This window comes from Mustela nivalis (assembly GCF_964662115.1).
Source record: "Mustela nivalis genome assembly, chromosome: 4".
NCBI classification, from domain to species: domain Eukaryota; kingdom Metazoa; phylum Chordata; class Mammalia; order Carnivora; family Mustelidae; genus Mustela; species Mustela nivalis.
The window spans coordinates 54,361,031-54,380,612 of record NC_139023.1 but is presented as its reverse complement, the minus strand read 5'-3'; the positions used below and the strand labels follow the sequence as shown (position 1 = coordinate 54,380,612).

General features: G+C 47.5%; 1 protein-coding gene across 2 annotated transcripts in view; it reads right to left on the bottom strand.

Moving 5' to 3' along the window:
* Positions 1-1,647: 1,647 nt before the first annotated feature.
* Positions 1,648-19,582, bottom strand: part of FAM184B (family with sequence similarity 184 member B) — a 199,928-nt gene continuing 181,993 nt past the window's right edge. For both annotated transcript variants that reach the window (XM_082728428.1, XM_082728429.1), the window contains 8 exons: positions 16,399-16,552; positions 13,454-13,617; positions 10,733-10,905; positions 9,762-9,908; positions 7,727-7,844; positions 5,793-5,897; positions 4,337-4,536; positions 1,648-2,856 (listed from right to left, as the gene is read on the bottom strand). In XM_082728428.1, the coding sequence (XP_082584554.1) occupies positions 2,763-2,856; positions 4,337-4,536; positions 5,793-5,897; positions 7,727-7,844; positions 9,762-9,908; positions 10,733-10,905; positions 13,454-13,617; positions 16,399-16,552 (1,155 nt within the window). In that variant the 3' untranslated portion in view covers positions 1,648-2,762. The remainder of the gene's footprint in view (positions 2,857-4,336; positions 4,537-5,792; positions 5,898-7,726; positions 7,845-9,761; positions 9,909-10,732; positions 10,906-13,453; positions 13,618-16,398; positions 16,553-19,582) is intronic.

Below are 19,582 nucleotides of genomic sequence, written 5' to 3'. Positions count from 1 at the left end.
ATTCAGATGGATCCTGGAGAATGAGTATAAAGACCAAGTAACCTCAAGTGCAACCACTGTGTTGGCTGTTACATTGATGCTAGAGCAGGTGATAAGGGCTCAGGTACATGATAGCAGCCATTGCTTGGGTGAGTTCATTCTTTTCCACCCTAATTAAGAAACGCTTTACAGCAATCTTCCTTTACAGTTTCGCCCTAGCAGTGTTAACCCTTCCTCCTGTCATAATAGGGCCTACCAAGATTTATCACCAAATCTTGATTATCACCAAATCTTGATGATTCTCCCCCCTGACCCAATCCTGAATCAGTTCATTTCTCTTCATCTCCACTGTTCTCCCCAAGCCATCACTGTCAGGTCTGGACCACTCACTCTTGAGAGACTAATGGAATCAGATTATGTACACAAAAACTGGAAGAACGTTTTCTCTCTCAGATTGAGTTTCTTTGTCAGTGTTTTCTATGGTATGGAGAGGTAGGATTTTAGTCACTGCTGGTGAAGGTGTAAACTTGATAGGAACTTCCTGGATGATAATCTTGATACGTCACAGAAAGCTTAAGCATGTATCCTTTGATGCTTTACTTCACTCAAGGAATTTGTCCTAAAGAAATAAATGGTAGGGATGCCTGGGTGGCTCAGTTGGTTAGGCAGCTGCCTTCAGCTCAGGTCATGATCCCAGCGTCCTGGGATCGAGTCCCACATCTGGCTCCTTGCTCAGCAGGGAGCCTGCTTCTCCCTCTGTCTCTGCCTGCCATTCTGTCTGCCTGTGCTCGCTCGCTCTCCCTCTTTCTCTCTGACAAACAAATAAAATCTTAAAAAAAAAAAGAAATCTTTAAAAAGAAAAAAGAAAGAAAGGGTAGAAGCATGCACAGATTTATTTAACAAAGATGTAATCATTGCGGGATAGAACCTAGAAATTTAACCATCTTTCACTCAGCTGCACCAAGAAAGAAATCAGACAGATGTAGAGTCTCAATAAAACTCTGTCCCTGCAGCTTGTATCCTGCTGAATTAATTAAAGGAGACCGTTGTACAAGGTGCAGCCTGCTTTGCTAGTCATCAGGAGTTGCAGTGTTGGAAAAATATTTCAATAAACAGAGCTATCCATACATAGTTTTTAAAACACAAAATGGAAGCATGATCCTACAATGCTCACCTTAAGCGGGAAACAAGATAACTAAAAAAATGTGATAGTGGGACCCCTGGGTGGCTCATTTGGTTAAGCATCTGCCTTCAGCTCAGGTCATGAACTCGGTCCTGGGATTGAACCCCAATTTGGGCTACTTACTCTGTGGAGATGCTGCTTCTCCCTCTCCCTCTGTGCTGCCCCCCAACCTGTGGTCTCTCATACTCTCTCCCTCTCTCTAAAATAAATAAAATCATTAAAGAAAAAGTGACATTGAAAATAACATGGTATATTACATGTCTGGGACAAGTATTGTCATTTAAGAAATTATAGGGCCACATGTTTTGATTAGTGATTTTATCTTTATTGTGATTTGTAATTGGATTTCTCTCAGAATGATGTATGGAAGCAGCTACTTTTTATTTGAAGATGATCTAATTGAGGTTAATGTGAACATTCTATTTCTATGATCCATCTTCATCTAATTTCACCTTTCTTTGGGAAAACAATACAAGTCACAGCCATTTTTATTGCCCAGTTGTTTGAAGTTTTATTCAAAGAGCAAAGGTTTGACAGTGCATAGAATAAACAACTGTTTATGGCCACCTGTGGCCAGCACCAAAGGACTGAGAACATATTTTGCCCAAATGTATTGAGTCTTGTCATATCGCTGTCAGAAGGTCAGACAATTCAGCGTGGACTTTCACAGTCAGCACTGTGAATGGCCAGTCCTGAGTCCCTTTAATGTACTGAGCATCCATGCAATGGAGAAGCAATGCACCGTGAGGCAAAGGGCCCAAGCCCAAAGACTACAAGTTCAGTAGATCTTTGACTTCATAGAATACTTTAGAAACCTTGACAAGTGACCAAATTGAAACTATAGTCATTGAAACTGAGATGTGTGATGGGGCAAGCCTCAGTTATTTACAGAAAAATTCTGGCAGTGGTTAATTCTAATTCATGATTGGTATCATTCACCATAATATTTTGCTTAATTCTTTAAAGCCCCTTTTGAGGTAGGTGTTATTCCCTCTGTATTCTACTTGTAGGCTTCATGTCCTGGAGCTATAAAGTCAAAGCATTCAATCCAGGTATGCCAAGGTCGGCTATAGTCCACTCCTAGTTTTGCCTCATTTTGTTTTTAATTGGCTTTCATGAGTATCTTGAACTTTTATTCTTCTTCCTACTGAGGTTGAATGTGCATTTTGGAATTGTGTCATTTACATAGAAATACTTTTTAAGTGGAGGTAACTAGCATTCTAAGGAAAGATGAAACCACTTTTAGAGTAGACCATGGAAATCACAAAGCCTGATATTCCATAAAGTGGAATGAAACCTTCTGGGTACTAGAAATACAATGTGAATGTTATCAGCAACATTAATATTTTTCTAGGGTGCCTTTTGATAACACATATTGGGGCGGGGAGGTTACCTTAATGGCTAGAATTTTTTTTAAGCACTGGTGTCACAATGAAATAGTATGAAATGTTAAGGCCAAATTTTTTTTTGGCTAATATATATAAACCATATCACAAGCAAGTTATTTGGTTGGTTGGTTGTTTAGTTCATTCCTTCAATCAGATGCTTTAAAAGAAATGTTTTTCAAATGTCCTCTTTCTGATGGATCCCAAGAACCAGTTCAGAAAGAAAAATACTTGGTAAACCATTCCTGGTGGGCAGAGCTCTGTTTCTGCTGGACTTCTTTGGGTTGGGCTGTTTCACCATCTTGTGTCCTAGAAACACGCCAACAAACAAAAAGTTGCTTAGATGGTTTTGAAAATTACTCAGCAAACACCTTAATACCCCACTATCTTTCAGAGAAAGAAAGCTGCTTCGTTACTCTTGGAAAGACAGTACAGTGTAACTGGCCAACATTCATAGCTGGAAGCAAGTTGTGAAGGGTGGGGGTGGGGAGGGAACATCCAATTCCCATTTTGAAAACACGGTCTCCAGTTTTACTTTAGACTAGTGAGGCATATCGTGCAGCCTTATTTATTTCAGGCACAAATAAACTATAAACCTCATAAAAAAGGTTATGAGATAGTTAATCATCACAGCCTTACAATGTCTGGCTTCTCTAAGAGCTATCTAATGTGTCCTAGCATCTCAATAAGACAGTGGAATTAGCCTAATTAATTGAAGAGACAGTAAGCCAGAAAGTATGATGTATACCTGCCAGAATGGTCTCTGTCTGCATTTGTGAACCTTTACAGACAGGTGTGTGCTACTGAGATGAAACCAGAGTCAGAAGCTGGCTCTAGCAGTTTGAGAGGCCTGTGCTCAGGGGTCCAGGCCTCAGTTACCCCAGCTGTGAAACAAAAGGGCTGGATTCATTTGGTGACTGCCAGAGGCTCTGTCCAGCTCAATACTCCTAAAGGGCTATGCCTCCCCCTTTGTCTAAGTAGCCACAGGGTTGCGGGCCTTTGGAAAAGGAACTTTTTAGAAGGAGCCCTTTCTGAAATGCAAAATTCAAAGCGCAGAATGTAAAATTTTGCCTCTGACTGGAAGACTGGACAGGAGGAAGAACCAATAAAGGGACAACTCACATTCCCGAAAGAAACATGTTGCAAGGGTTTCTGGGAAAGTAAGATGGTATATGAAAACATCATGAATGAGCTCCCAAACCCATAGATTAAGAGGTCTTACAACTTCAAGATGATACAGTAAATCTTGAGACATAACCTTAATAATAACAGTGGAAATACACCTTCTGTACCAGGTCTTGTGCTAAGCATGTCCCACAGATTCATTCCTTTAGTCCCACATCAGTTTGATGAGGGAGATGCTATACTATCTTCATTTTAGAGGTAAGGAAATGGAGGTCCAGAGAGGTCAAGTAATCTGCCCAAGGCAACCTAGGTAAGAACAAGAAGGATCAGAATTTGAATCCAGACCCCAGGGCCAGATGATGAGAGTCCCTCTTCTGTGTTAGCCACAGTGACATGGCCAGCTGAGTGTCCCTTATCCAATCTATGGAAAAAGGCTTTCTGGAGTTTGGTACCAAGATAGTACCTGTTCTAAAGAATGACATACTTCTTTCCTCTTACATAACCCTTTGGCTTGATTGTAATTTGTCCAAGACCGGGTTTGTTTTACCATTCTTTATATTTGCCCAAATGCCGGATATTTAAGAGGTGCCAGAAAGGAATCCAAATTCCCCTCCTATTAATGGAAACTGGAAATCACAGCTTCCCCTCCCGCCGCAGCCCTTACCTTGTGGCAGTTTTCGCATCTAGAGACTGGGGAGGTTTGTAAGGCTGACCAGAGCCAGGACTTGGGTCCAAGCTGGGTGATTTAGTTATTGGAGGAGCGTTGATCCTGGAGCTCAGATCACCACTCAGAAAGTTCTTTGCATAGGAGGCGAGGTTTGGCACACTGACCACTCGGCTGGGCACTTCCTCCATCTTCTTTTTCTGTTTGTATTAGAAGGAAGGCTTTTTAGTGCTACCCCAAAGAAGCATTATTGTAAAAGCAAAAAGGCCCACCCAGCCAAAACTATGGGAGAGGGGGCGATAATTTTATTTGTATACTTACGTGTTTGTTTGTTGTTGTTTTTTAAGATTTCATTTACTTGAGAGAGTGTGTGTGCATGAGAGAGCACAAGCAGGGTGAAGGACAGAGGGAGAAGCAGACTCCCTGCTGAGCAGGGACCCGGACACCGGGCTCAATCCCAGGACCCTGGGATCATGACCTGAGCCAAAGGCAGATACTCTACTGACTAAGCCACCCAGGCACCCCTTACATGTTTTTTTTTAAAGCATTTTTTCCTCCAGTCTACTTTATGTTTTAAGAAACACATAGGTTTACAATTTCTTATCAGAAACTTCTAGGGATAGATGTGTTATAATTAAAAAAAAAAAAAAAAGTTTTAGGCTTTAGAAGGCCATCTAAACCCCCCAAGCAGGGGCTGGGCCCATTGTCCTCAAATGTGTTAATATTTCTGGAGTGAGATTTAGATCTTTTTGCACTGAGGGGCATATGTAAAAATTATAAATGAGCTCACATCAAGTTTATTGTCCTTTGAACTATTAAAAAATATTTTTTAGCACTTTTAAGATTTCTTGATAGCAGATGAGAGACTTGGATGTGAATATTTTCATTATAACAACTTGCAAAAACATACAGGGATTAAAAAATTAAGAAGTAGAAGATGCCTGCTCTTTTTCTTTTTTTTTTAAAGATTTTTATTTATTTGACAGAGAGAGAAATCACAACTAGGCAGAGAGGCAGGCAGAGAGAGGAGGAAGCAGCTCCCTGCTAAGCAGAGAGCCCAATGTGGGACTCAATCCCAGGACCCTGAGATCATGACCTGAGCCAAAAGCAGAGGCTTTAATCCACTGAGCCACCCAGGTGCCCTGGAGATGCCTGCTCTTTACTCTCCTCCCTATCACCCAGATATAACCATTATTAACAGTGACATGTTTATTTATAAGAAGTTTGGAGAATACAAAAAACCCATACAAAATTAAAAAAATTATAAGTACACCTAATCCACCTAGCCAGATACAAATACTGTTTGCTACTAATTTGGACTGTTTCCTGTGAGTCTTACTTTTAGTGGCTATCCCTCTGAATGTATGCCAGCCCCCTGACAAATAAGCTACAGTTACCTTTCGGAAAACAAAGCCAGCAGAATTGTGTGATGCTTGAAACCAGGAAACCAATTTACCTTCATAGAAGGGGTCAAATATCCTGGGTGAGGATTGAAAGAGAAGGACCGATTCCGATGGGACATGGCACTGGGGAAGGCTGCATAGTGAAATCTTCTCTCCTCCTGGAAAAACAATACAACTGAGTCTACATGAGTACATGAGCCTAACTATACAGCACTGGATTTGACCTGAAGGAAAAAGGCTGTGTGAGGGCAGATCACAGCTCAAGGAGAAGAAAGCCCACAGGAGGGAAGGGGAGGTCAGCCGGGGTCACTGGGAATCAAGCTGCTGTCCAGGGAAGCTTTGAGAAAGCAACTTTACTCCTGTGGCCTTTGAGTCCCTAGCTTCTCTTGTATAGGAAAGAGCAAGCTTATTTGAAACACTATGCATATATATGTATATATATATGTCCAGGTACTCTTAGCATCTGAAGAAAGTCTACTGCAGAAAGTTAATAATAAAGAAAACTCCAGCTACAAACACCACATGGCTATTGTTTATGTGTATCATTATCCACTTTTTTCTTTCCTGCTGTATTATTTTTAAAGACTTTATTTATTTATTTGACAGACAGAGATCACAAGTAGGCAGAGAGGCAGGCAGAGAGAGAGGAAGGGAAAAGGGAAGCAGGCTCCCTGCCAAGCAGAGAGCCAGATGTGGGGCTCAATCCCGGGATCCTGGGATCATGACCTGAGCCAAAGGCAGAGGCTTTAACCTTCTGAGCCACCCAGGCGCCCCATGCTGTATTATTTTTAAAGCAAATTCCAGTCATTGTATAATTTCATCTGTAAAAACATTAATATATATCTCTAAGAGATAAGGATTCTTTAAAAAAAAAAAAAAAAAACCAAAACCAAAAACTTAACCACAATACTTCTGTCATATTTAGCAAACAAGCTATTCCTTAATATCTAATTTTCAGTTAGTGGTGAAATTTTCCTGATGGTCTCATCAGTGTACTAATATGATGGGCATGGTCAGGGATGGGAGTGGGAGTGAGAATTGAGAGACGTGGCTGTACGTGTGGGAGGACCTGAGGCCACCATAAGATGTAGGTATTACTTGCAGAAGACGGGAGGCCATGGGAAGTGCTGAATAGAGACGTGCTATCATGTGATATACTTTCGAAGACTGCTCTGGTTCATGTGGGGGAGGTTCGAGTGGGAGACCAGTAGTTCTCCACTGTGTGTGAGAGGGGCTTGGACTAAAGTGGTAGAGGCAGAGATGGGATGGGGGGAGGTGGCTGGACTGATGTCCCCCATAGTGGGCTACACTGACAGGAGTGAGTTAAGACCCACAGTCTCCAGAGCTGAATGTAAGCCAGGGGAAGCATTCCTAAGCAGTTCAGCTGTGGTGATACAGCTCTCAACCAGACCAGAGAGCAGGGAGAGGTGGGTTAGTGCCCAAAGGAATGGATGAAGCTATCGGGAGATAGGGATATGAGGTGTGTGGGTTGTGACAGGGCAGGAGAGGATGGAGGAAGGGACATTCCAAAGAAACAGCCTTAGGCTTTGGAGGCTGTTGGATACAGAAGCAGAGGGAGAAAACTAAGAGTCCAGGAGGTGGCTTGCTAATTGCAAAACAGGTAGTCATTTTTCCAAAAGGAAGATCAATAAACAATAATTGGCTTGATTGGCTAAAATTCAGAAGGCAAGCCATTCTGGATTTTTCCAATTCTGTAGGTTAAAGAAAAAACAAAACAAAACAAAAACGTCAGGTAGATGTTGTGGGACTGAGTGCTTTTCCTGCATCTATTTTCCTGTATTTTTTTTTTTCAGGCGTATGTTTTTTGTTCGTTTTGTTTTATTTTTTTAGATCATAGACAAAAGGAATCAAGGGTCTTCTGGAGGGGATTTTAGGGTTATCAGGATTAAAATCGAAGGGCCCCGAGCAAAGTGAATGGCTCTCCCGAAGAACTCTGCAGAGCCCCTGGTTGCCCCGACAGCCTCACCATGAGCTGCTTGATGATCTCCTCTCTCTCCTTCAGGCGGGTCTGCAGACGGCCTATGAGCTGAACGTCCTCTGGCCTGGACGCCCCCTTCCCTGTCTTCTCTCCGGAATCTTTTAGTCTGTTTGGAGCAGGCATGCAGTTAGTCTCCTTACTGTCATTACCCAACAACAAACAGGTGGACGTGGTGGGGACGTTGCTGTGAGCTTAACCTGGCAGGCTAATCTCTCTATTCATGAAAGGGGAAACTGACGCCCTGCGAGCTTGCCCAGGGCCACCCACTGAATTGACTGCAGAGCTCCGGGGGGAGACCAGGACCCCAACTCCCAGTCTGACCTTCCCCGGAGACTACGGGGCCAAGGACCCAAAGGCCTGTGTGTGATACACACGCTGCTCTCGGTGAAGCTTCACAAACCAGGGATGTCACTGGACAAAGGCCTCAGCAAAATAATGCCCCCCAATCCCCGGCCAAATGCCCACCCCCTCCGCCTCCGCTGCAGCAGTTGGGCTAATGCCGACGTGGCTCTGGCGCCATCTGCTGGCCGATACGGAACGCGGCATGCGCCCGTTCTCTGACGGAGCGGCGGGGTCGCTGTAACAGAGCTAGCTAGCTAGCACTTTGAACACGAACCTGGAGAGAAATAACTCTCTGCATGGTGGGGGGAGGGTTATGGCTGTTTGTGACCTATGGACTGTAGCTGATAAGAGGCCAGGACTTTAGGGCGAGATGACTTGGGATCTAATTCTTATTCTGACTTTTTCTAGCTAGGTGACTGTCCGTAGCCTTTCCCTGTGACCTTTGGTTCTCTCTTCTTTAAGATGGGCACGAAACAGGGTGGTTGTGAAGATTTTGTGAGATATTGGAAGGCTGGCATGTGGTAAGTGCTCACTAGGTGGTAGCTCATAAAACGTTCCACTCTGGATTTCTCATGATTTGCTTTGTATTGGAGACAGTGGAGAACATTTTTTAAAGAGGATGAACTAAGGGTCAGACCGGTGACATTTAGATTCACTCAGTGCTGCTTGACCTTAGACAAGTGGCTTCACCTGTCACCTTCCAACTGGTCTTTCTGCTGCTAATCCTGACTACCCCCCTCTCTTCTCCCAGCAGCCAGTATGACCCATTAAAAGATAAATCAGACCATGTCACCCCTGCTCAAAGTCTTGCAATGGCTTCCCAGTGAATCCTGAACACATCCAAACTCCTTCCTGTTTAGTGCAGGGTCTCCTTCATCCCTCCCAGCTACCCCACCAACCTCAATTCCTACCACTCACCCTCTCACTTATTCCTGGCTGCTCAGGCACATGAAGCAGGACCCAGGGACATTGCACTTGCTGTTGTCTCTGCTGGGAATGCTCTTCCTCTAAATGGCTCTCTCAGTCCCCCCACCTGCTTGTGCTTAAGTATCACCTCCTTAGGCCTTCTGGCCTACCACTGCCACTCCCTGGACACAGATCATGTTTTTCTTCCAGAACTTTCTCTGAGTCAAATGTTTATTTGCTTCTTTCTTGTCTAAATCCCCATCTAGAATTTGTGAGCTCTGAAAGAGCATAGTCTTTGCTCAGTTCCCAGCCTAAAATAGGGCAGGGCACACAGTAGGCTCTTAACAAACATCTGTTGAATAAATCAATGAATGCATCCAAGCATGCACAAGGCCCCTTGGTTCCTTTATCTGTTATCTGTCTGGGGGAGTAACAGTTTCCATCGTGAAGGACTGCTGTAAAGATTCAATGAGATGAGGCATGTGAGAAGGGGCAAATGATCCTTTTGATTTCTTCCCAGTGTGAGGGTCAAACCAAGTCCACAAGGCAGTGCTCATTCCTCACAAAGTCCCAGTGCTCTGCACACAGAGAATGCAGGCTCCCAATGTGAGGGGGACCAGCTCTCCACAGGTACCCAGGACTGAGGGTTTTCCTGGAACTCGGGACTTGTAGTTTCAAAACTGGGAGAGTCCCAGGCACACTGGGATGAGCTGGTCACCCTAACAGAATGTACATCGACTACCCCTCGCAACCTCGGCCCCCAGACCTCACTTACTCAGTTTCCAGGGCAGCCAGCCGGGCCTGGAGCCGGGCTTGAGCGCTGCTGAAATCTGCCACCATGGCCTGCATCTCCTTCCGGTGTTCCTGGCGTAGCTTCTCCACCTCCCGGGCCCGCTGGGCTTGCTGATCCTCCTCTAGCAGCCTGCAGGTGGGTGGGAGCTCAGCTAGGCTGGCCCGTGCTCTGGGCACTGAACCTCATGGGCACTGGGGTTTCTCCACCCTCCACGGGATGGCTGGGTTGGGGAGACAGTCTGGGGGAGTGGTTATATGAATGTGAGGTCAGGACACTGGGAAGAAGACCTGGGCACTCTGAGTTGTGGGGTCCATGCGAACCCTGCCTGTGGGACCCCTTCTCAGCACCTCCTACCCCAGCATTCCATCTGTAGTTATAAACTTTCCAGCAACGGGGTGAAAGAGCTGTGAATTCAGAACTAATAGAAGCTATCCAGCTTGGAATAGGCAATAACAGTAACACCACGGTTTACCAAGGGCTTCCTCCAGGCCAGAGCCGGTGCAAAATCTTGCTTATGTTTCACTACATTCCATGGCAGCCCTGAAAGCTGGTGGTCTTACCTCCACTTGTAGACGACGGCACCGTGTAGGGGAAGTTAGCTGACTCTCAGGAGCTCACACAGCTAGTTAAAGAGCGCCCAGCACCGTTTGAACTATTCCATCGCCCTGTCTCCCTAAGGCTGGTTTGAAGATGCTTTTGATATGGTCAGGTCTGATTCCATAAATTCCTTGTTTGTAGGGAAGTAAGATTCCCTTTTCTATTCCAGGGCAAATCCTATGCAGTGTTGAACCGAAAGCACTAGTACTTTTCATGGGTCCGGAGTAACATTAGTGACGTGCTCGCATTAGGGAGTCTCTCCTTTGCTGAGATGGTGAGACGGGAAGCCTTAGATCTCAGAGGCTCGCCAAGGAGCAGTGGTAGGAGCTAGGGCGGGCCCCGGCCTGGAGACCCACCTGCGCTGGTCGCGGAGCTGCAGCGCCTCCTGCTGGTGCTGCTCCACCTCGGCCCGCAGCCGCTGCACCGCGTCCTTGAGCTGCGAGTTCTCCTCCCAGAGGGCGCACGCCTCGCTCGGACCAGGCTCGGCGGCGCCCTGCGGAGAGCGGGCCTGGCCCAGGCCGCCCCCGTCCTGGGGAGAAGGACCCGGGAGAGGTATTTTCAGGGGGCGCCAAGGCGGACGAGACGCAGAGGGCCCCAGACGAGCCGCGCAAAGCCGGACCAGGGCTCCGCCCAGCCTCCTGCTCCGGATTCGGGAGCTCGCAGCCAGGCTCCAGCTTTTCCCGCTTTGAGAGCTGGCCACATCCGGCCCTCACGAAGCTTAATAAGGCCGGTCAGCCAAGAACGTGGCTTAAATCAAAACCAGCCAACCACTCCGCCCGTTTTTCAGACCTCCTTGCGTTCTCTCTGCCCAGAGAGCCTTCCCTACCGAAACAGCACTGCTTCGGGGAAGAAGCGACCAGCTTTCTCCTCTCTCCTCTCCTTTCTACTCTCTGCCATCACTGAATCCGAATCCTGGCTGTGGAGAGATCACAGGGCAGCGCGCTGTGGTTTCCTCAGCTAGCCCGGGACCGCTCCCGGGAAGGCACCATCTCTCTTCCAGTTTTCTAGTCCTCTGGCGCCTGCTCCGTGGCTGGCATCCAGTAGGTGCCAAATAAATGCTTGCTAAATGGCGCCTGAATGCCTGTGGTTCAGATAGATATTCGAAGATCTGTGTCCAAATTCAATGGGATCAGAGTTAACTCCTGCTTAGTGAATGCTAGGGTTTTCAAGGCCGCTCAAACGTGCCTGAAGGCTTCTGCATTTGCTCATTTCGCAGGAGGACGAGCAGCTTGGCACAGGGAGCATCTGTGGGCCATGCCTTACACCTCCTGCTTCCTGCCTTGGGGCTTGCGTGTGCATGACACTCCTGGGCACCAGGCACTCAGATATGTAAAGCCTGGAGGAGCTTGGTTAAGGTCCTGTGGGACCACCCTTGACTAATGCGAGAGCCTGATGAATAAATGCATCCCTGTCTGTCCCTAGTTCGGACAGAGAGGATAATTATTTCACAGAGCTCCTCAGAAGATCCCAGCAGGTGGGATACCACTTACCTGCAGTGGGGGCCAACTTAAGGATGCATCCTTGTATGGGGTACCCGTCCCTTCCCTCTTTCGGTTCTGCTGCCTGGGGCTGTTCCTCCTTGCTAATACGCCCATATTTCTTCTCTGTGTGAGTTTTCCTCTGGGGCCTTGCTGTTCCTCCCAGAGGGTTCAGAGCTTCCCTCCAATGAGGTGAAGGTGAGGGAGGGCCCCTGGTGGCAGCCAGGTATCATCTCATCCACCCAGTGATCCCGGGGTTCTATCCACGGCACCAGGGAGGCTGTCATCATAGACGTCACAATCTCACAATTCCCCTGCCCCCTTCCATACATATGGCTGGCTCCAACAGATCTAGAACACTTACTGGAACATGATCTGTCTTCCCTCTGCTACACTTTACTGACTGGGCAGAGCTCCCTGTGATTCATCATTTAATATTCTTCATTAAACACAAATCATCTTCAGGTGCTCAGTACTGACAATATCTTGAGTGAAGAATCCCCAAACTCCCGGGACCTCCAGCAGGGCTGGGACACCAACTAAATCTTCTGTACCCACAGACTTGGTGGTGCTCCCATGCGGAGAGTGGGGGTGGAGATGAAATGAGGCAGACTGGCCTGGTTCTCAAAAGACTTCTGGTCCAGTTGAAAACAACCATAAAGAACATTCAGGATATATATGACGGCTGCCTAATTGGGTCATACAGTAGACACGAGGGCAGCAGGACTATAACAGGAGGCGCTGGGTGAGCTCAGAGAAGGGTGAGGCCGCAGGTGTGGAAGGGAGGTCCCGAGAGCCTCACCTTGACAGCACATATACTCAGATCAGAGGGGAGACCCCTGGCCCAGAGGGTGAGCTGGGCACTGAGGAGGGAGGAAGGCGTCCCAAGCAGGGATTGGGCACATGCAAAGGCCCAGGGGCACGATACTGAGCCCAAGTTTAGAGCAGAGGGAGATATGACTGAAGGTAAGAAGTGTGGCCAGTGGGTGAAGGCTTTTCCTCGCCAGGCATCTGGAAGTCGTTCTGATAGCAGGAGGGAGTCACTGAAGCTTTATATAGTTGCATACCTGTCACCGTATGGTACACGGTGGGCTGCAGGGGAGAGAGTCTGGGCTGTTAGGATGTCACTGCCCTGCCGGCCAGGTGGGAATATGGATGTACAAGGAAGGGGCTGAGGGGCCAAGTCTGACAAGGAAGTTCAAGGAGAGTTGGTGTTGAACCTTGGTGACAAAAAGGCAGCTCCCAGTGATGGAAGCAGGGAGGTTAAGGCAGGGAGACTGTCTGAGGCGGCATTCTGAGACATCCTCTGCAGATTTGAAGGAGTAACCCCGACTGGCTGATTCTAGGGCCCATACCGCAATGCTACTCTAAAATGCTACTGTGTCTGAATTTAAAATGACACACAGCGCTTAAAACTTGTTTTTTGCTTTTCAAAATGGGAGGCTGCAGACCCATCCAGGATCTCCCAGGACTGTAGAAGTGTCTTCCCCATTCCAGAAGTGAATGATGACCCCCTGGAGCCTCTCCGTTATGACTTTCTCCCTACAGCCCTGATGTCACTGCAAGAGGGGTGCAGAGTGGGCAGAATGGGGTGCTGACCTCGGCAGGGACGGTGTGGTCCTCGCTGTCCCCTGGACACTGGGCGACCGCCTGCCGCCTGCCCAAGCCGCCCAGAGACCTCAGCTCAGCCTGCAGCGCCTCCAGGTCCTTCTGGTGCTCGGAGCAGGCAGCCCGCTGCTCTGACAGCTCCTGCTTGAGGGCCTCTAGAGAAGGAAGAGCTATTACTTTTTAAAGCCAAGATCATTTTCAAGTGCTAGTAAGTTTGATATTTTCCTTTTCTGTTAGGAACTTTTGGGGGCTCTATTTTTGTTGCTGCAAAGGATTGTTGAAACATTGTTTCAAGAATTCCATAAGCCATGAGGTACCCTGTAGGCTTAGATGTCTTAGTACAGAGCACATGCTCAACATATGTTGGTAAAATAAACAAGTGATGTTTAGAGTGGAAATTAATGGTATTATAAAAATGTGTTTGTAGCAAAAAGATTTCCCATAAACTTACTAAGCTTCTCTGAAAGTTATAGTATATTAAACATAGCAAAGCTTAGTTATTCTGATGATACATTGAAAAATTTACTTGATTTATCTTTCCTCCCCACTAGGATTTTAATAGTGATTTCTATAGTCTATTTTCTTTAAAAAGCCCAAACCCAACTCAGTATTTTGAAATCCTTTATCACAAAAATATGTTCAATAAAACCCTTTAGTAAAGCATAACTAGAGTGGTTTCATTTATTACCCTTCCCTCTTCTGTAATATATTCCCTTCCCTCCCCTGCTCCCTCCCTCCCTCCACCCATCTATCCATCCATCTGTCCATCCACTCTACCTCTCTACACACCCACCTATCCATCTGTCCATCAGCCCATCTCACCATCCATTCATCCATCCACACAGCCACCTGCCCTTCCGTCCTTCTACCCATCCACCTGTCCATCCAGCATAGCCGGGTCCCCACCCCAGTGGATCAGGTAATCTGATGGACACTCCCTTACCCCTCACACACTGAACTACACTGCAGGACAAACGTGTTTCACACAGACAGTGGAATCACCGTAATTGGGACCGGGGATGTCTAATTTAATAATCCTGTCATGATAGCCCCCTCCCCCCACAGCACCCACAAAGCCAACGACTTTCTATTGTCCTAAGAGAGTTCATAGAGCCCCTTCTTCCTGGGGCTATGTTGAGAATCCTAGCATGTACCCAGGCTCTCTCCTGAATCTTTTGTCCAGGACAGGACCAGGCTGCTGTGGGATCAGAGGGACAAGGGAAGTGGCAGTAGGGACAGCTGCTGTTGGGTGCTGGAATCACCAGGGGTGTTCAACATGATCTGAATCTTGTCTAGTATCTGAGACACATGGTATTGCCTGGGTTTTATCTGGTGTAATCCATCTTCCTTAGATGATGCCAACTCTAGCATTTCCCACTTGGATGTTAACTGGGGACTCAATGGGACTCTCTCTCCCCATGTCACTTCCTCCAGAAATGGGCAGAGCTGATGTGCTGACATACAGCCTGCAAGACACACTGTCTAATGAAAAAGCTTAACAAGCAGCAGGTAGATGATAATCACTTATGGAGGTAAAGAAAATGCTCTTTCCCAAAATTCTCTTAAGGAGAATCCTGCCTGGGTCTGAAAAAATATGTATTTAATAAGGCCAATGTAGTCTTTAATGCTAGGCATGAAATAAGGAGAGGCATTTGTCTTGCTCTTAAGAGTGAGATGGAAGATGAGAATAAAGGAGAAAATGAGGGAAAAGATGATCTACAAAAACAGAAGGAGGCTTCTGGGGCCAGCCATGCAATGTGGGAATATTCAGTAATGAGAACAGTGAACATGTGCCTAGCATTCGCTGCATACTAGCTGGATGTTGTTATTATTCCCATTTCACAGATGAGCAACTGAGGCACAGAACAGTTACGTAACTTGCCCAAAGTCAGGCAGCTTGTGAGTGTTGGAGCTGGACTTCAAGCCCGAACAATTTGGCTCCAGAGATCTTTACTGCTTCTGGTAACTTCCAGAATGCTCCGCATGACTGGTTTTGGATGTCGGAAGAGGAGGTGAGTTTCCGGCCGAGGATGATGTAGGGGCAAGCAAAGGGCAGGAGCCTGGAGGCGTAAGTCCCCCAGATTTGCGGAAAACTTCAGAATGGAAATGCGAGGTTGAGGCGACCCCATGAACGTGTCACGAAGGCTCAGGGATGTGGCTTATATTGAATAATGATGATGGTGATGATAATACGGATGCCTCCGCTTTCCCAAGGTTCGCCTAACACCACTTTGGTTTTAGAACCTCTTCGCCCTAACCTAGAGAAATCCGAAGACTTTCATTTTTACATAAAAAGGCGAAAAGGGAAAACAACGTTCTTGGCTGGTTTGGCAGCGAGCGGTCCGGAAGCAGCGCGCACCTCGGGCCGCGAGAGGGGCGCCCCCCAGCGCCTTCCCCGGGAGTCACGCCCAGCATCTCGGCGCCCGGCGCTGTGTCCGTGCGCGTCTGGACTTGTCTCCAGCTACTGTGGGCATCCCTTCGCAAGATGTGTCCTGTCGTATCAGGAAAGCCTAAGACAGGTGACTTTGGGGGTCTGGCAACGCTCCAGAGTGTTCATTTAAACGAATGGTAATTGCTTCTTTGCTTTTCGCCATTTTGATTTAGGGAATGTTTCACAGGAACGCCCTGCTCTCAGACAGCTGGAACAGTCACCAGGCTCCTGTCATATGCTAGGCACTTTCTATTTAATATCATCACATCCACACACCGTCCCTATTGGTAGGGACAATGGTGGCTCCATTTTCCAGAAAAGGAAACTGAGACTGACAGTGACCCTCCCACCCCTACCCCAGGTCTCCCAGCTAGTTGGGAGGTGGAACCCGGAAAGTCACCCCGGCCTGTGTGCCTCCAAACATGGGGGCCCCATCTTGCCCCTGGTCCCAACGTGTGGACCCTGCCAGGTAGCTAGACCCTCCCAGGGGCAGTGGGCTGTATACCTAACAGCAGAGCCTGTTGAGTCTGCAACCTCTCCAGCTCCCCCTGGAGCTTCTGCTGGGCCTTTTCTTCCAAGGCCTGGAGCTCCAGTCGGTGTGCCTGGTGCTGGATCTGGAGGCTGTGGCTGGATTCCTTCTTCAAGCGCTCCTCTGTGGCCTGTGGATGAAAGTGGGATAAAGCGGGCACCGAGTGGGGACCTGTCTCCTTTGCCAAGTTCCTCCTATGCACCAGGGCACACTGAGAATTCACCACTCCTCAGTGGAGGGTTTATTGGGCTACTGAGAACGACCCGAGATGTTGGTGATGGCTTGGCCACAGCAGCCATTTTATACCATGTGAACCTAACTCCAAACCGTAGCTGATTAGGCCAGAGTGGACGCCTGTTCCAAGTTGAGCCAGTTATTGGGAATTTGGGGTTAGGAGGCCAGGGAGAGAGAGCACAAGTAACAGACAGACAGACACGGACTAGTTGGCTCCAGATTTAACACACTCAGGAGGGGGGTGACCATCTTACACCTGTCCCAGGACCAGGGAGGTGGAAAGAGTTGTCTGTGAAGAGGAGGGCAGGAATGACAGAAGGAGGGGTCTTTATAGTCTTTCCAGTCTCTGGTCTAGTCTGGTCCCCAGAACTGGCTGTGTCTCTGCCCTCTGGTTCACTTGTTATTCTTCTTTTACTTCATTTATGATTATTTCGTTCAGTCAGTCATCCTTTTATGTGACATTTATTTATTGAAAGTCTCTCATATATCAAACACCCAAAGCTGTTTCTATGAGTAGCTTTGAAAACTTTAATAGCAATCTCTCCACTCCTAAGCTAGCTCAAGTTGGTTTCTGGGAGTCAAAATAATAATGGTCCCCAAGATATCCACGTGGGGATCTCTGGAACTTGTGAATATATTACTTTCCTTGGTAAAAGGAGTTTTACAGGTGTGAATAAGTTAAGGATCCTGAAATGAGAGCTTATCCCAAATTATCTGGGCAGGCTTAATGTCGTCACAGAGGTCCTTATAGGAAGGAAGCAAGACAGCCAGTCAGAGGAGAGGTGCTGATGGAAGGAGGAAGCAGTGGTGGAGGGGAGCAGGAGCAGGGAGGGTGCTGGGGAGAGAGAGAGGAAGAGAGGGGTATTTGAAGATGTTACATGCTACACTGCTGACTTGGATGATGCAGGAAGGAGCCAGGAGCCAAGGGAACACAGGCAGCCTCCAGAAGCCAGAAAAGGCAAGAAAACAGATCCATCCCTTGAGCTTTTAGAAGGAACACAGTCCTGCCAACACCTTGACACCTTGAATTTAGGACCTCTGACCTCCTGAGTGTCAGATAATAAATCTGTGATGTGGTCAGCCACCAAGTTTGTGGTATTTGTGATAGTAGCAATAGGAAACTAATACAGTTTCAGGGGGCTTTTGCAACAGAGAGTTCCAATTAAGACACAGCTTATCTTGGGCCACCTGGGTGGCTCAGTGGGCTAAGTGTCTGACTCTTGATTTCTGCTAAGGTCATGATCTCGGGAGATCAAGCCAGGAGTCAGGTTCTGTGCTCAGTGTGAGGGTTCTGCTTAGGATTCTCTCACTCCCTCTCTCTCTCTGGACCTTCTCCTGTCCCACACCTCCCACCCCGTGTGCATGCACACACACTCTCTCAATAAAATAGAATAAATAAATAATACAAATAAATAAAAAATTTAAAAAAGACATAGCCCATCTTTTAAAAGAGAAAGTCGAGGCTGGGAGAGATGAACTACTTTTCCCAAGGTCATGCAGGAAAGATGCAGGAAGCATCGTCTCCCTCCTTTGTGCCAGCCAGCTGTCGGGAAGTGATCTGACTGAAGACAGGGAAAGGTGGGACAGGACAGTCACCCCTGGGCAGCAGGGTCCTGAGCTCAGGCCCTCAGCACTCCCCGTACAGCCTTTGGAAACAATGGGAAATGGGGTTTCACCAAAGATGGGAGGCTCCAGTTCAGAGCACCAAACCCGCCACCCCCAGAGCCCCAGGGAGCTAACTGAGCACAGTGGCACCTTTGGCTCTGCTGCCCCCTGAAATTGGGAATCCGTTTTACTCCTCCTCTGGGAAACTGTCATACGGTGCTGGGTTTATTTCATAAGACAGAAGAGTCTCCTCCTTTTCAGACTCTCCAGTATTTCTTCCTCTTGTACTTGCTACCAGTCTCAGAGAAGCAGTTGGTGACATGTTTATCCCAAGGGAAATGGGAATGAAAAGGCCCAGGCTAAAGTTTTACAGCAGATGGGGCCAAACTCTCTCATTCCATGATCCAGCCTCTCTGTCCCCCAGGAACAGCACAGTGTTTAGATCAGCACTGCCTGCTTTTTTGCTCAGCAGCCTTCCATGGTGAGAACTATGCAAAGTTGAACACTCAGAGTTTACATCAAACCCCTCTCCCCTGGTGAATGACTCCAGTAAACCTATGGGAGATTTACTCTGCTTGTGTTGTGGTTGTTTTAAAACCTCCTAAAAGGCCCATGTTCACCCTATCTTCAAAGGTAATGACACCAGTCACAATGCAGGTGTTTGTGTGGGGGCAGGAAGGGGCGGGGGGTGGAGGGAGGACCAGTGGGTTCCCAACACCAACAAGCAATGCTGAACACCCACGGAGGACAGTGTCCTGTGAGTCAACTCAGTCCTGACACTCTCTGCCTGGAGAGAGAGAGCATCCCACAGGGTGAGAGCTCAGTCCCATCAGACCGCCCTGAGTCTTAGATGCCAGCTGGAAGACGAGGTCATTACCTGTGCTCCTGACCAGCGGGCTATAAATCAGTGGTCCCACGACCCCTCAATTAATTTGTTAGAGTGGCTCATAGAACTCAGGAAACCTGTTTATTTACTAGGTTATCGATTTGTGACAAAGGATAGTAAAGGATATGAATCAATAGCCAGATGAAGAGATATGTAGGAAGAGATCACAGGATCTTTTTTTCCCCCATGAAATTGGGGCATGTCACCCTTGTGGTATGTGGCGGTGTTGGCCCACCTGTAAACTCTCTGAGCCCCCTCTCTGCTTTAGGGTTTCTGAGAGGCTTTGTTACATAGACATGATTAATTAAATCATTGGTCACTGGTGACTGAGTCCATCTCCTGCCTTTCCCCTCTCCCCAGAGGTCAGGGGTGGGACTGAAAGTTCCAACCCTCAACCCTAAGGTGGGTTCCCCTGGCAATCAGCCCTCTCATCCT